The 15,332-nt window shown below is 42.6% G+C and overlaps 1 protein-coding gene across 2 annotated transcripts in view; it reads left to right on the top strand.

Annotated features, from left to right (window-relative positions):
* The window catches only part of Cald1 (caldesmon 1), a 177,952-nt gene that overhangs the window by 75,782 nt on the left and 86,838 nt on the right, over window positions 1-15,332 (top strand). For both annotated transcript variants that reach the window (XR_007833948.1, XM_051175874.1), the window contains exon 3: window positions 8,075-8,186. Coding sequence is in view for 1 of the 2 variants with exons in the window: in XM_051175874.1 (XP_051031831.1) it covers window positions 8,116-8,186 (71 nt within the window). In the remaining variant the exon portion in view is untranslated. The remainder of the gene's footprint in view (window positions 1-8,074; window positions 8,187-15,332) is intronic.

Raw genomic sequence — 15,332 nt, forward strand, 5'->3', positions numbered from 1 at the left:
AGCAAATTGATAAATTGATTTTTTTTTTAAGAACAAAAGTTCACTTTCTAAATTATGAAGGAAGCACTGCAGATTTTCTGTGGAACTACTGCAAACGTGTGTTTACAGAACTTCTGAGATTCATATGTAACCTACTACCAAGGCCTTTGATTTACTTTGCAAACACTACAGTTAATAAAGTGCAGAGAGATGGGTTGAGTATAGTTCCTATACTCAAAATAATGAAATCTAGTATAAAAATGCATTGACTCAAACAAGGTGCAATTCCTGAGGGCCTGCTATGGCCCAATCATGAAAACTGTTCTTATGGGACTATGTCTATTCTTAAGTGGCCTCAGCGATGAAAACACATGAAAAGTAAAATACCAATAAAGCACTGAATGCTACTTAAAGGAAAAAAAAAACTGGTGAGCTGTATCAACGATGAAATTATCAATTTTCAAAACAAGGTATGGATCCAAAGATGGGGGAATGTTATTTTGGGGGGGGGTCTTCATTTGCGCGTCATGGAAGAGATGAAATTGAGTTGGGAATTAATGCCTGGATAGAATCTGAATAGTGAAGAAAGGGAGTGTGCTCATTCCAGGTGGATGGGATAGAATAAAGGAAAACACAGTAGGAGAAAACTGAAAAACACATGTGTGTATGTGCGTATATACATATACATACATATTAATCTCGGATGTCATGACACTATCAGCTTGAAAGAAAAATTAGTGATTTCTAAGTCATAAGATTTTTAAAAAGAATCCACTTCATATTTAAACCATTTATACTTAGAGGAAATATGGGTATGCCATGCTTAGCCCTTCATCTTTACTAGAGAGGAGATTAGCAGTAAAGCCGCAGCCTTCTGTGGAGTAGGTTGAGTCTTTGAATGTCATCTGGCCCAACTATCTCACAGAGAATGAAAAATCAAAAGAGCTGTTGCTTTTTGTTTTTGTTTATCAAGTCTCCTAATAAGTCTAAGTTTGGGACATTGTTGGACAGAGGTTCATAAAGGCGACAGTTATATAACTGAAGTAAGTACAGATAACTTTGTAGAACACTGATGGAGAATCTATCGGGATGTATTGTACCTAGAAATCACCCAATATCTATCTGATGGAGAAAAGCATTACTGAGTTGCAGCAATGGCACAGCTGATATTAAAATAAATCTTTGGAATAGACAAAATATACCCCTGACTTTCTCCCATAAGGCCCTGAGTTCTGAGAACAAAAGTCAGTGATGGCCATGACCCAAGGTGGAAGTAGATAGTGGACCTTCTTCTGCTATAACAAAATGCCTGGGGCTGAATGTTTATAAAGAAGGAAGTAGCTTCTGCTCAGTCATTCTTGTGAATACATCATGGTGGATGGCATCGCAATGGCCAGAGTACCGGTAGGAAGAGATCTTCCCATGGTAAGGCAGGAAGTCAGAGAGCAGGAAGACACCAATCATACTCTTACAGCTGCTCAGGTGAGCGAACGGCCTGGCTCCTTTGAGAATTACCTTAGTTTTTCCCAACTTCAGGGTCTCAGGGACTACTAAGGGCCCCCTCTAGGTCTCATCACCTCTTAATGTCATAGTTATGAGAAACCAAACTTCCATTAAATCATAGCAGCTAGAGCCGACAGAAGCTTGAAGAAATATGAAACTGAGGCAAATGTAAAGAAATACAGCATCCGAGAAGGCACACACTTCTTCAAATTATTGCTGCATTCTAGTGCTCTAATTTCGAGGTCACCACAGTAGTGTCATAGAAATTGTTTATTGGATATTGTTTATATAAGTACGTTCATTGGATGCAAAACTAGTTTAAGGGTTAGAGCACCTGCTGCTCTTGCTGAAGACCTAAGTTTGTTTCCCAGCACCCACCCTGGATGCTTGCAAATGTCTGTAATTCTGATCCGATCCCTTCTGGCCTTTTCCAGTACTTGCACTCAACTGCATAGCATATACTCACACACAGACAACCACTCATACAAATAGTTAAAAATAAAACAAGTCTTAAAAAAAAAAAAAAAAAAAAACTAGCTTAAAAAGAGCTTATCTAATGACAGTCACAAGTGTTGGAAGACCAGAATTCTTGGCAGTGGTAGAGAGATCCTTACACTAAGATGAGGGCATAGCAAGTTAGACAGAGAAGATACACAATAGAGAAGGTATCAGAGAAGAAACTTCAAAATAGCAAAGCTATGACACTTTAAGATATACCACCATGGTATCAAATATCATACTATCCCATAATAACCTACACAGAGCACTAATAAGAGATCTTTTGTGACTGTTAACTCCCTGGTTTAAGAGCATGTAAGGCTGAAGGTAAGGGAGCTTTAAAGGTCATTCTGATCTCAGCTCTACAGCCCAAGAATTAAACCGGACTCTGACAAACGTCATCTCAGAACTGTTCACAGGAACTCCTAATCATTCTCTCAAATGAAAACAACTACCGAATTAGCCCTAGAACAGTATAATGATTGAGTGCATACTTTAACAATCTATATGATGGGGAGGTTATATGAGCTACCTCATAAATTGACTTTTTTTTTTTAACATAGCAGAGCTATCTAGTTATGGAAAGATTTGGAAGAAGTTGAGCATAATGGTGTATGCCCGTAGTCCCAGCACTTGGAGGGTTAAGACAAAGAGGTCCATTCAGGCCAGGTTGGGCTACACAGTAAGATCTGGGGGTCTGAGCTAAATGAGACACGGAAGAAATGTAAAATCTTATTGCTCCTGAAAGAAGCCATTCTGAAGAGGTAATACACACAGTGATTCTGAAAATATGACATTCTAGGAAAGCCAAAGCTACAGAGGAAGAAAAAGATCACAGATCCGCGTTAGTGTGAGCAAGAAGGAGACGGATGAAACATGGGCCAGGAGGATAGTGTTGTAACGGTGAACACATGAAAACATGCATTGTCACGCATGACAGCATGTATTGTCATAAAATCGCAGAGTGTCCTCTATGGAGTTGAGTAACATTAACATCAGGTTGCCAACTGTAACACATATACTATCATTAGAAACAGAGCGTGTTAGTTTCCTAAGGCTGCTGTAACAAAAAAAAAAAAAAAAAAAAAAAAAAAAACATGGTGTGGGAGGTTTGAAGTCTCAAGTCAAGTGGTAGACAAGACCATGTTTTCTCTGAAGCCGCTAAGGACGGATTCGTGTTATTCCTTAGTCTTCATCTTCTCGTGGCATTCTCTCTGTGTCTTCAAATTATCTTCCCTCTGTATGTATGTTCCCCTTTGCACCAAATTTTCTTAAAAAAAAAATACGGAAACCCTTGTATTAGAATAGGATCTGTCTTAATCCCCTTTCCTTAACTACATCTGCAAAGACTCTATTTCAAATAAGGACACATTTTGAGATATTGGAGACTAGAACTTTAATGTATATCTGTCTCTGTCTGTCTGCCTCTCTCTCTCTCTCTGTAGCAGCCCATGTTTGTGGGGCTTCAGTAAGATCCAGCCAATTTGCCTGGTTCTTACCTGAGAGAGGGAGTGTGGATTGAGAAATAGCAAGTAAAGATACTAAGGAAAAGATAGAGACACAGAATAGGGTCAGGAGGACAATCCAGTGAATACTGAATGCCCCAAGTTTATTCTTCAACATTCTAATATACCCAAACCAAAAAGGCAAGAGATTTCTTTATCAAGATACAAAGAACAAATCAACTTTCTATCTTAATTATCCAAACATTTAGCAACAGCGCCTTAGACCAAGTCTCTTGTTACATGCCTTAGACCTTTAAGTCTCATGACTTTAACCTTGGAAGAGTAAGGATAGTTTTGAACTCTCTGACCTTAAGCCAAGATGAAGCAAAGCCATTTTTATGGACCCTGAACCCCCCTCCCCGTGTGTGTGTGTGTGTGTGTGTGTGTGTGTATGTATGTGTGTGTGTGTGTGTATCTTTCTCTCATGCTTCTTGGGTACAATTCAACCTAAATGTAGAAGAACATGTAAGCAAGGAGAAAGGGGAAGGTGTGCAAAGAAATTCTATTCCCTTTTCTATTTATTCTATGCTCTGAGAAACAAAATGTATTGATCAAAGGTTTAAAAAACTTAAAAAAGTGGCCTACCATATCATATAGGATAGATCCTTGGGGCGGGTGCCTTTAGCCCCGTCAGTGTCCCTGAAGCAACAAATTTTATTCTTAACACATTCTAAGACAGTTGAGACAATGTCCCCCACATCCTAGACTTCCTCCATTCTCTCTCTCTCTCTCTCTCTCTCTCTCTCTCTCTCTCTCTCTCTCTCTCTCTCTCTGTGTGTCTGTGTGTGTGTCTGTCTGTGTCTGTCTGTCTGTGTGTGTGTCTCTCTGTGTGTGTGTGTCTGTCTGTCTGTCTGTCTGTCTGTCTCTCTTTCTTTCTCTTGTTTTGGTTTTTCAAGACAGGATTTCTCCATATAACAGCCTTGGCTGTCCTGGAACTCACTCTATAGACCTGGCTGGCTTCAAACTCACAGAGATCTGCCTGCCTCTGCCTCCCACCACACCAGACATGTGTACTTTATTCTTTAGAGGAGAATTTTAGATATTCAAATGATGGGATATGAAGATGGTCAAATGTTGAAAATGCCTTAATTTTTTGAAAACTGGAAATAATAGTTGATTGTCTCTGAATCTCAAAGAATAACATGGCAGGAATCTGAAAACACTGAGAAATGTTTGTTTTGCTGTATAACAATTCCAAAATGTCTCATCGTTAATGAGAAAATGTCTTTTGCTTTTTCAAAAAAGACCAGACATCAGTACACATGCACACATGCACACACACACACACGTTTGTATGCACATATGCACACATACACACATGTGCACACACATGCAAGTGCACACCCTATGAAAAAAACATTCATTTCTTGTGTAAATGATACTGATCACAAATTGGGCTCTTTTTTCCTTCTTTTTAGGAAAAGAATCAAATAGATTTACTTGATATGGATATACTCTGATCCCCTTTCTAGGGAGGGAGGTGGAGAAGAAACAAAATCAGGCAGAGGAAGGAGGATTCCTATGAGTTCCAGGCCAGCCATAGCTAAGGAGAAGAGGAATATACAACTATCTCCCCACGTCCTTTAGAAGTACAGACAGGGAGGGAAGAGGGGTTCAGGAGACCCTGAGGTGCAGGCTCGCGTCCTATCCTTCCTCTCACCTGGACTGTGAGCTCTGCAGAACCTTTAGCCAAGGAACAGGCATTGTGTTCACACTTTCTGAAACCTGAGTGCACACTTGCTCCTTAATCACGGAGCCGCCAGCCTTTAAAAGCCCAGTGTGAGAAACCATATAGGAAAGACAAATACCGCCCTGGGTAAGCACACGTGTCTTGACAAGGGCTACTTGTTAACTAAAGGAGTGCCATTGTGGTTGGATTTTGAATGGCATGCGGTAATGCCTGCACCTCCTTAGATTTCCCTGAAGTCTGTCAGGACTTCCGCTCCATCCATGGAAACCTCCTTTAGCTTGCCTTCTCTCTTATGACACCCAAGAGCTTGTAGTTGTTAAACTCTCTCTGCCTGAGCATTTCATCACTCTGCTTGTTGTGAGTTACTTCCTAACCAATTTTAATGGAAAGCATTCTGCACTTGCCGGGAGCCGGGGAGGAAACAGGGCATGTGTGCTGCTGCTCCCCAAAGAAGGGGGGGAATCACTTAAAATTCTACCCTGACATGACCTCTACACAGAAATAGTGTGATGTGGGGGTATCCTGCTTTAAGACCAGCCAAGAGCCATTGTTTACAAGGGTACCTCTCTGCCATACAACAAGCACACATACATGCAAATGCACACACAAAGATAAGCACACACACATAAACATGCATGCACACACAGCAACCAAGAGTCATATCACATGGTACACAGATGTGTTTTTGCTTTCCATCGGATATTCACAGGGCATAGCACACAAAGGCACTCACTGGTCCACAGAGTTGCATAGAAAGAACATGCTTTTATGGTCCCTTCTTCCATACCCAGCCTATACCCAAGCCGTAAGTAGCTTCTCTATGGTTAGGAAAGAAAAATGGCATTGAAGTTAGCAATAAAAGGTGGGGAGTAGGAGGGCAGAATTGGAGAAAGAACTTTCTGGAGCCACAGTAGCCACGTGGGTTGTTCACCTCTGCTGCTGTCTCCGCAAGTCAGTGCCTTTCTGGTCTTCTCAGCACCCAGGGCACCCTGTGCATTGCTCTTTGACATTTCTGAGATAAGGCATACAGCGCTGGCTCTGCCGCCCAGCAGGTGCCTGCTTAGGTTTGATAGCAGGAGCAGCAGCCACCTCGGAGGGTCTCTCGTGGCTACAGAAACTCTGCAGAGCAGGAACAGTTTGCTTAGAGCACCCTCTTCTCCCAGTCCTGTCTGCTACAGTCACTCAAGAGGTGGTTTTACACAACCGAACACTCAAGAGTAGAGGAAGAAAGTGGAATCTTCCGGCCTTACTCTTTCAGGTGCCTCCAGGTGGTCAGGGCAGCAGGCAGGAGAGAAGGTGGGCTCACAGAGGCCCTCAGATCACTTTTGTTTTTCATTCTAACAATTATAGAGCGTTCGGATGAGAAAATGTATAAGATTGTAGGGGGCTTGGTGGGAAGAGAGCTTCTTGTTTTTCTGTCCAAGACAGGTTCCTACTCTTTAGCCCAAGCTGGATTTGAACTCACAATCCTTTTACCTCACTCTCCCAAGTCCTATGACTACAAGCACACTCCACCACGTCTATTCTGAGAAACATCTTTCTGGTTGGTTGGCAAAAGGCAAAAAGAAACCCTGTTCCCTTCATGACTAGAAGGTATTGGGGGTAAAACAAAACAACTGAGATTTTAAAACTTTCAATAAAAGCTCAAAGTCAAGTTTCTAAACATTAATGCTTTGGAGGATGCAGAAAGTGAGAACAAAAATCCAAACACTGCATGGTTTTGTTTTTGTTGGCTGAGATTTGACTTTTGTTTGTATGAACCATGCAAGTGGTGAGGGTAAAAACTTCTATGCCAGTTTATTTCAGAGTTTTGCTTTTGTTTTTGTTTTTTCTTTCTGAACTCGTTTTCAAACAAAGCTGTCATCCTGTGATGGCCCTGGGTTTTCCCTCCCCAATCTTCTTGCACAGGACAAGTGGCTCATCTCATCTACATAGAAGGCGCTGGAAAATATTTTGTGATCTCAGTGCAGCCCGAGCTAGCGCCTAGGAATTCAGAGGAAATGGAGCCTCCCGCCTCACACAGGAAACACTCTTCCAGCAGGCCTTAAATGCCAGATTCCAGGCTAGTTTAATGAACCACCACCACAGACAGCTCTGTAAACAAAGTGCGGACAGGAGCCTGCTTCCCCTTTCCTGGGAGTCATTTTGGGTTTGGGGGCTCTGGGAGAGTTCTGGAACATTTGACTGCATCGCACAGAGACACGAGTGGGGGAAGCAGGCTCCGTATCGAAGAGCCAGAAATTCTTCCCAGAATCAAAACCATCTCTGAGGAGGTAGGAAGGGGTAAAATGGTCGGATTACATCTGGAGAGCGCCGAAGATTTTTGAGCTCCAAAGATAACTTGATCACAACTTAGCTGCCTTCTAAACTGCTGCTTCCTGAAGGTTTTTTTTTTTTTTTTCCTCCTATGACTTTTGCAGACTTCTTTAAAAAAAAAAAAAAAAAAAAAAAAAAAAAAGTCCCAATGTTAACACTTGGAGAATATGCAAATAATGCCAGCATGTAGCATTGCTTGATTTCTCTTATACTTTGCCTACTCTCTACAAATTTCTCTTCTTGCCGGTTTCCTTTTCCTTTTTTAATCCCCCTCCTGCTTTCCTCTTTGTTTGTTTTTGTGTAAGTGTTGTCCGGGGTTCAGCAAATGACAGGAGATGAGACCATTTAAATCAGTGTATCAATAGTTCTGTCTCCTGCGAGTCCTTCTTACTTTCAAAATGTAATTCTGGGCTCGTAGTTATCTTCAATAGCTTAAGAGTGAGACTCGACCACTGGCCGCCTTGTCAGTATTCTAAGGTATTTTCATTAAAATAAAAGATGAAGGGGTGAAAATGGGAAGGGCTATGCCGGGGCTCAGGCCTCATCGGTGATCCTGACTCTGCCTCCGTCTCTCTTCTTTTAGATCCCGGTTTTATCTGGGCTCCCTAAACCTGCAACCTCGCTATGGATGACTTTGAACGTCGCAGAGAACTCAGGAGGCAAAAGAGGGAGGAGATGCGCCTGGAAGCAGAGAGGTAAGGGTCCAGGTTGACAGACGCTCACATTATCAGCAATGTTGATTTCCAGTCATGATGGCTTTTCCCTCTAACCCGCCAAATGTGGCCATACTGCACATTGAACAATTTGGAAAACTAGTTACGGATGTAAAATAGTTTTCTGTTAAGAATCTAAATTTTGCACACATACCAAAAAAAAGAGAAAATGAACAATTTTCAAGAAAATGGGAGATTGGAGAAGAATCAAATAATTGCATCTTTACCATGTTGTAGAGTTTGTAATGGTAAAAAGCTTAAAACCACGAATAATATTAAAATGGAAGAAAATCTGAATATTGATTATTGGAAGCAGTTTAGCAAGCCCCACATGAGTCCTATTTCGAGTTTTATTATTATTAGAAAAGCATCCACACCTGGTCATCTGCATCAGGAAGGTTAATACTGATGCCCTGAGTTATTGGGGAGGGTGCAATTGGAAGCTGTTATAATAGTACAGCTTTGAGGTGATATCTTAGAGGGTGGGTTGGAAAAATGCAGCATTGACATGAGGCGTGCACACTGGAAATGTGCATCTTAACATTCAGGCCTCAGACCAAAGGACAGAGGCATCTGAATGCCACCTAGATTGGGTGTTTACAGAGAGCAGGCCAAGTATTCACAGGGAGAAAACCGTTCCATGGTTTTGCGTGCCGGTTATCCCAGTGCACAGATGCAAAGCAAGGCCAGTGCATGTGACCCCCTCACGACCTTGTAGTATAAAACCGAAAAACTAACCCTGTAACGAAAGTGCGCTGGTCTCATGCTCTGGCCTTGGATGAACCTGGCTCTTCATGGGATGTCTATGCATGTACTCATTGCACTGTGGACTAGGACGCACATCGTGGCTCTGCCACGTGGCCACGTGGCTCTGAGCAAGTAACCTCTAAGGCACAGTCGTCCTATATAAAATCAGCATAATATCTACACTTCTGTGGTTATTGTGAGGAATATTGACCTTTATAAATGGCCTGTAGCTGACACATAGCATGCACAGCTAATAGCTGTTATTATTATTATTATTATTATTAATGATATCCTTAACCATCATCACTAGTTCAGTAATAACCAACAGCTACATGACTGGAACTAAGTATTGATGCCACGAGAAGGAAGGCCGCCAGCATCTTGAGATGAACGTAGTCACAGAGGAGTTTTGGTGGCAAATGGTAACCTGTGGAGGAAGCAAATATGAGTAAAATGGAAGCTACCCAGATCAGGAGAGGGAGCATGAGAGAGAGAGAGAGAGAGAGAGAGAGAGAGAGAGAGAGAGAGAGAGGAAGGGGAGATGGTGAGAACGTGTCTACCATACAAGATGGATGTATCTATCCAAACTCATAAATAACAGCGAGTAAGTAAAAATTTAAGACACACAAAACTAAGGAAATAGCAAAAGGACCAGTGGTTGCCGGGAGCTGGAGGGAGGGATGCTAGGTGAAACATGGCATTTCAGAGCAGCAGAACCATCTGTGAGGTGCTGTGATGGCAGACGCATGATGCTGTGCTTGAACTTAATGCAAACGGTGAAATGGAGGTGACATGACTTATGAATGTAGCCGCGTCATCCTCTGTGATGAGTGTGGGATATAGATAACGGCAGAGGCTTTGCATGGGGAGTGGACAAAGAGAATGTGGGAACTCTGTCATCCCCACTTAACTTTCCTGTGAATTTAAGATTGCCAGGAGAAATGCAGTTTATCAGTAGAAAAAAAGAGGCAGGGCAGAGGAGGCTGGTTAGGGGAGAAAATGAGACACACAGAGCTCAAGGGGGAAGGGTCTGCTGCAGGGAGGCCGCGGAGAGCTTGAGAGAAAGGTCGTGGGCACCTTAGGACTTTAACAAGGGAAACCGTATGGGAGGAGAGTGTGGCAGCGAAAGTTAGGGACAGAGGATGGAGATACAGGGATGCCGATACCCATAGAGCTGGTAGCAAGCGTTTGGTCACGAGAGCCCAAGTCAGGGCAAGCCTGTCAGGAGAGGGGGAAACTCAGAGCAAGTCCGAAGACCCTAAGTCCTGGACTTTGAATACAGTAGAATAAATTAGCCTGAAATGGAGTGGTTCCAAGGGTCAGAGCTATGGATGCATTCATCCATTCCCAACACCTTTTAATCAGGCACCACCAAATAAAGTCCCTGCCTTGTCCCTGTGGGGAAAGTCGAGAGGACTCCGTTCTTGGTGGTCATGCGAACAGTGTTGAATTTCAGATAGACACCACACCAGCATGGGGATTTTCTCCAGGTGTGTGAAGATAGGAAACTTGTATTTTTTATTTAGAAAGGAAGAGAAAATCTTATCAGAAAGGCCCAGTGGGGCAAACCCACTATTGTGGCAGTAAAAAAAAAAAAAAAAAAAAAAAAAAAAAAGCCGACGTCATAACCACCAAAAGCCGATATTAAAGAGTGAGAGGTCTTAGGGCATAATGGAAACCATCACAGGAAGCAAGCCGGCAGAGAGGTGGAGGAAGCCCAAGGTTAGACTTGAAGCTGAGTGGACATTAGAGGTGCGTGGACACTGTCCAGACAGGAAGAGCACACCTCTCACCATCGAACGCATTGCTAGCTGGCCTTCGGTTCTCTTGGGCTCTCTCTTTGCCCAACACATGTCTGCTAAGAACCAACCAAGCTGAAGTCTGAACAGAGATGGGAGACGAGACAGTGGCAATGGCTTGAGCCAAACTGTGACTTAGAGTGAATAAGCCCAGTTCTCTCGTTGCCCTCACTGCCGGAATTCTACCTAAGGGTTGACCACACAGCCTCTTGACTCATTGTTTGCGGGATGGTGGCGGTGATGTTGTATGAACAAGGGTTTACCTTGTTGATGTCAGCTGTAAAAAGCCTAACGCGCTAAAACTTAATGAGACTCCTTAATAACCTAGAACAAATACATACAAATTATCCAGAAGTTGTTTAGCCAGCATTTCTGCTGTGCTTAACCGTGGCCTCGTGTTTGTACTGAATTTACCTGTTCATGTTTCAAGGTGTACTACTTAGCTCTGCTATGCTGGCATTAGGTAAATCCCTTCAGCATTTGGTAAAAATCTGGTCATTTATATCAGTAGTGAAAGTTAGGTTTATGGTCCAGCCAGCTCTCATGGGCAAAGTGCAGGGTGTGTTCAGGAAACAGATGGCCAAACCAGGAATCAAGGGCTATGTAAAATCACAGTTCAGATCTGAGGACAAAGGACATATGAGACCCTGGGCAAGTCTCTCTTCCTTTAGCTCTAGACCGTGGCTTCCTCTCGCCACAGCAATGGGTGTTTCTTCAGGGGAGTTGGAGTTCATCTCCTTTGGCTTTTGGTATTGTCTGCTGTTTGCATTTGATTTGAAATCAAACAATACAGAACTGTACGCTGAAAAAAAAAAAGTAATTCTAAGGTCATGCAAGATTCACCTAGGACCAGGCTGGGTAAGATTTGACTTTCCATTGGATATGGGGAACAAAAGGGATTCCTCCCATATTTTGAATGGCAGTAGAATAAATTAGCCTAACATAGAGTGGTTCCAAGGGTCAGGGCTACCGATGCACTCTTCCATTCCCAACACAGTTGTATCAGGCCTCTCTTCTGTTCAAGCTCTGTTTGGGGGTACCGAGGGGAAAATGGAATGGCGGAGCATAGAATTAGGAAGAGCATGGGGCATGCTTTTCAACCTGTATAAAACTAAGTGGTGATCAGAAAACTGTGTTCTTGTCACCCCAAACATAATATGTACCCTCATACTGGTTTGTTCACTAAAAATAGCACATGGCCTTTGGGTACTGAACCCCTGAACCCCTGTAGGGAAAGTAATATCACAGAACAAAGAGGATCTACTAGCTTTCCTTACCTGCTAAGACTTTCCAAATAAAATATCTCGTTTTAGTTTGATATTACTGACTTTGGTTAGAAGATAGAATTCTGATTTTCAGCGAAAAATAATTAAAAACTTGTATTCTCATTGAATGTCACAACCACAACAAATTAAACCAATCCAGACTCCCAGGCATGTTATTCCTCAGGAGAAGAGTTTTAAATGATCATTTTACAAGCCAGCAGCAGGCTAGAGGGAGGGATGCCTAAGCACTTGCTGTTCGCTTATAAAGACTGGAGTTTCCAGCACCTATGTCAAGCAGAAAAAAAAGCCCGCAGCTCCAGCTCCAAGGGATCTGACGCCCTCTTCTGGCTTCTGTGGTACCCACACACATACATGCACATACCCTCACACAGACATATGCACACAGATGTACACACATAAATAAAATAAAACAAATACATTAACAGCTAGCTGCGCATTTTATACCTTGTTGTCTTCCCTGCTCCTGGACTGAAGTTCTGTCCCTGTCCCATGGCTGCCTAGAAACTCTGCCATACACACACCCGTGATCTAATCGCCTTCCAGTAACTCTACCCTGAGTTCATCCGAAGCACTCTTCACTTTGTCGAACCTGTGACTCTATGAAGCGTGTTTGCTGGAGGTCCTTGCCCTTCACTTGGCTTCCTTACTCTCACTCTTAGCGGTGATGCCTTTACATTTGCTAAAAAGGAGAGGAGATACCTCACCCAATGTGTAGGCCTGTAATCCTCCGAGCTACCTGGAATGCTGAAGCAGGAGCATTGTGAGTTCAAGGCCAGTATGGGCAACTTAGTAAGATCCTGTTTCAAAATAAAACTAAAAAGAAGCCTGGGTAGAATACTTGACTGGCATACTTGAGGCTCTAGGTTCAAGACTCAGTACCGCAAGATAGTTAGATAGATGGACAGACAGACAGACAGATGGATAGATGATAGATAGATAGATAGATGAATATTATAATAAATGCAGGTATACCTATACAGAGACCACAAAATGCAAGGTCCTATACAGAACTGTAGAGAGCAGCTGTCACCTGTAGAGGTAGTGTGCCAGGAGTCATTAAGCTCAGGTGTAGTAGAGAGCTCTGAAGCAAAAAGCAGAAGAAAGACATTTCATTGGCAGAAGGGAACGTGTGCATTATTAGAGAAAATTCTTAATGTATTTCTTCCAACAAAAGACATTGTAGTTAGAGGTTTCTCTCTGGCTCAGTCCCACAGCCATTCAGTCCCAAATAAACGCACAGAGGTTTATATTAATTATAAACTGTTTGGCGGATGGTTCAGGCTTCTTATTGGCTAGCGCTCTCAATTATTAACCCATTTCTATTAATCTATGTACCTCTATGTGGTCTTGGCTTACCGGAGAATGCTCAGGCGTCCTATCTTCCCATTAGCTACATGGCATCTCTGCCTTTCCTCTCCCTGCCATTCTCCTAGTCTGGTATCCCTACCTATACTTCCTGCCTGGCTACATCCTGCCTGTCCATTATCCGAAACAGCTTTACTCATCAACCAATAAAGAGAAACACATAGTCACAGCATAGGGAAGGACATCCTCCCATCAAGACCTTATTTGTACACATTTTAAGTTCGATTGCCTGTTTGAGCAAAGGCGTGAGTAAAGAAATGAAAATTTACCTTTGCTGCTTTTGTTCTTCGATAGCCTCATGGGAATAGAACAATTACCCAGCTCTGCTTCTTCTACTTTTTCTGGGTTTTACTTCATACCCCCACTCGGCCGGCACCTCCGGCTTTCTCGTGTGTTCTGCAGGCCCATGCATGCTCACCATCACAAACCTGGGACCACCTGCTCTGGCGTCACCCTCCTCTTCCTCCTGGACTCTCTGTGCTGACTGTGGTTGCGCAGGCATTTGTATCGCTGAGGGATGCATACATCAGGGAAGGATCTATCCATTTTCAGAGCCAACTCTTTCCTGCTCACGTATAGAGAGGCTTCTGGCCTTTAAAATGTAGCCGGTGAATATGGACCAGTAATAACACATCAGTAGACATAGCTGAAGGGCATAGGGAGATACAGATACAGGCATATACATAAATATGTATGCTCTATGTAAACGAAAGAACACCAAGAGGCATCATGGTCAAGGATGGTAAAGCTTGGCAGTTACAGTCACGGGCTTTGGCTTTGGGACCTGTGCTGTCAATCCTAGGCCTGTCCCGTATTGGCTGCCCACTATTAAGATGAGCGATCTTTCAAATTTTCTGCTTGCCCCTGTGTAAAATGAGGACAATGAAAGTGTCCGCCTCACAGATTTGCTATATTATGAGAAGACATGATATATGAAAGCATTAACACAGTGCTTGCCATTTTACAGCAACAGACGTCACTAGTAATCATTATTAGTTCATTTGATTCTCTGAAACACACACACACACACACACACACAATTAAAGCTATAATTGCTATTTTATTTTATGCATCTCAGACAAATGCAAGAACCCTGAACTAGAGAGCCATAATGTGTTTGCTATTTTGTAATAACTCTGAGTGGGTGCAATGGGTAGCAAGGTTCTATCGGACGGGAGATGTAGCATGAGTTCAAACAGAGCTGATCTTTCCCGTTTAGAGGACAGGGCTCTGAGCTTTGTTGTGCCTCCCGGGAACAAGCTGCGGTGATGTTTGTGTCTGTGTGGAGACGGTCCCACTTGGTCCATGCCAGGTAGGCAGGCCTCCTTTCCACTAAGCACAGAGTGGTGCCCTCACTTTTCAAGTCATGAACTCACTACATTCCCGCCACATGTTTCCCACACCCAGCGCCAGCTCCTCTTCCCATCACAAGAAAGGCTTCCATTGTGGAATTGTTATCAAATTCCGAGGCCCAGAGACACAAATAAAGGGAAAGAAAACACGCTAGCTGTTTTCATCATTCATACATTTTTATGGGCTTCTGAAATACCTCGGTGATTAGACATTTGAAAGTAAATATTTTTACTGCTCTAGAAAAACAAGCAATTTTTAAAAATTCCATTTGATCCACAAAAATCCCCTTCTAGAACATATCATTGACATCCACCCCCCCCCATGATTTAATAGCAAGGCCAATCGACAATTAAACTACAGACAAGTACATATAAAAACACTTATTCAGAATGCTTAGATCATGACCTTGAGTCTCAAGTACAAGTCTTTTAAAATGTCTGAACATAAAATTATTTTCCACTAGGAAGTTAAGCAAAACATTCTTTTTGAAACTGTATAAATCATTAACATAGCTACATTTGCCCAAAAATGTTCTCTTAGAAGACTGATTATTCCAGAAAAAAGGGGAGAAAATAAAA

The sequence above is a fragment of the Phodopus roborovskii genome, unplaced genomic scaffold (genome assembly GCF_943737965.1).
Source record: "Phodopus roborovskii unplaced genomic scaffold, PHOROB, whole genome shotgun sequence".
Classification (NCBI taxonomy): Eukaryota; Metazoa; Chordata; class Mammalia; order Rodentia; family Cricetidae; genus Phodopus; species Phodopus roborovskii.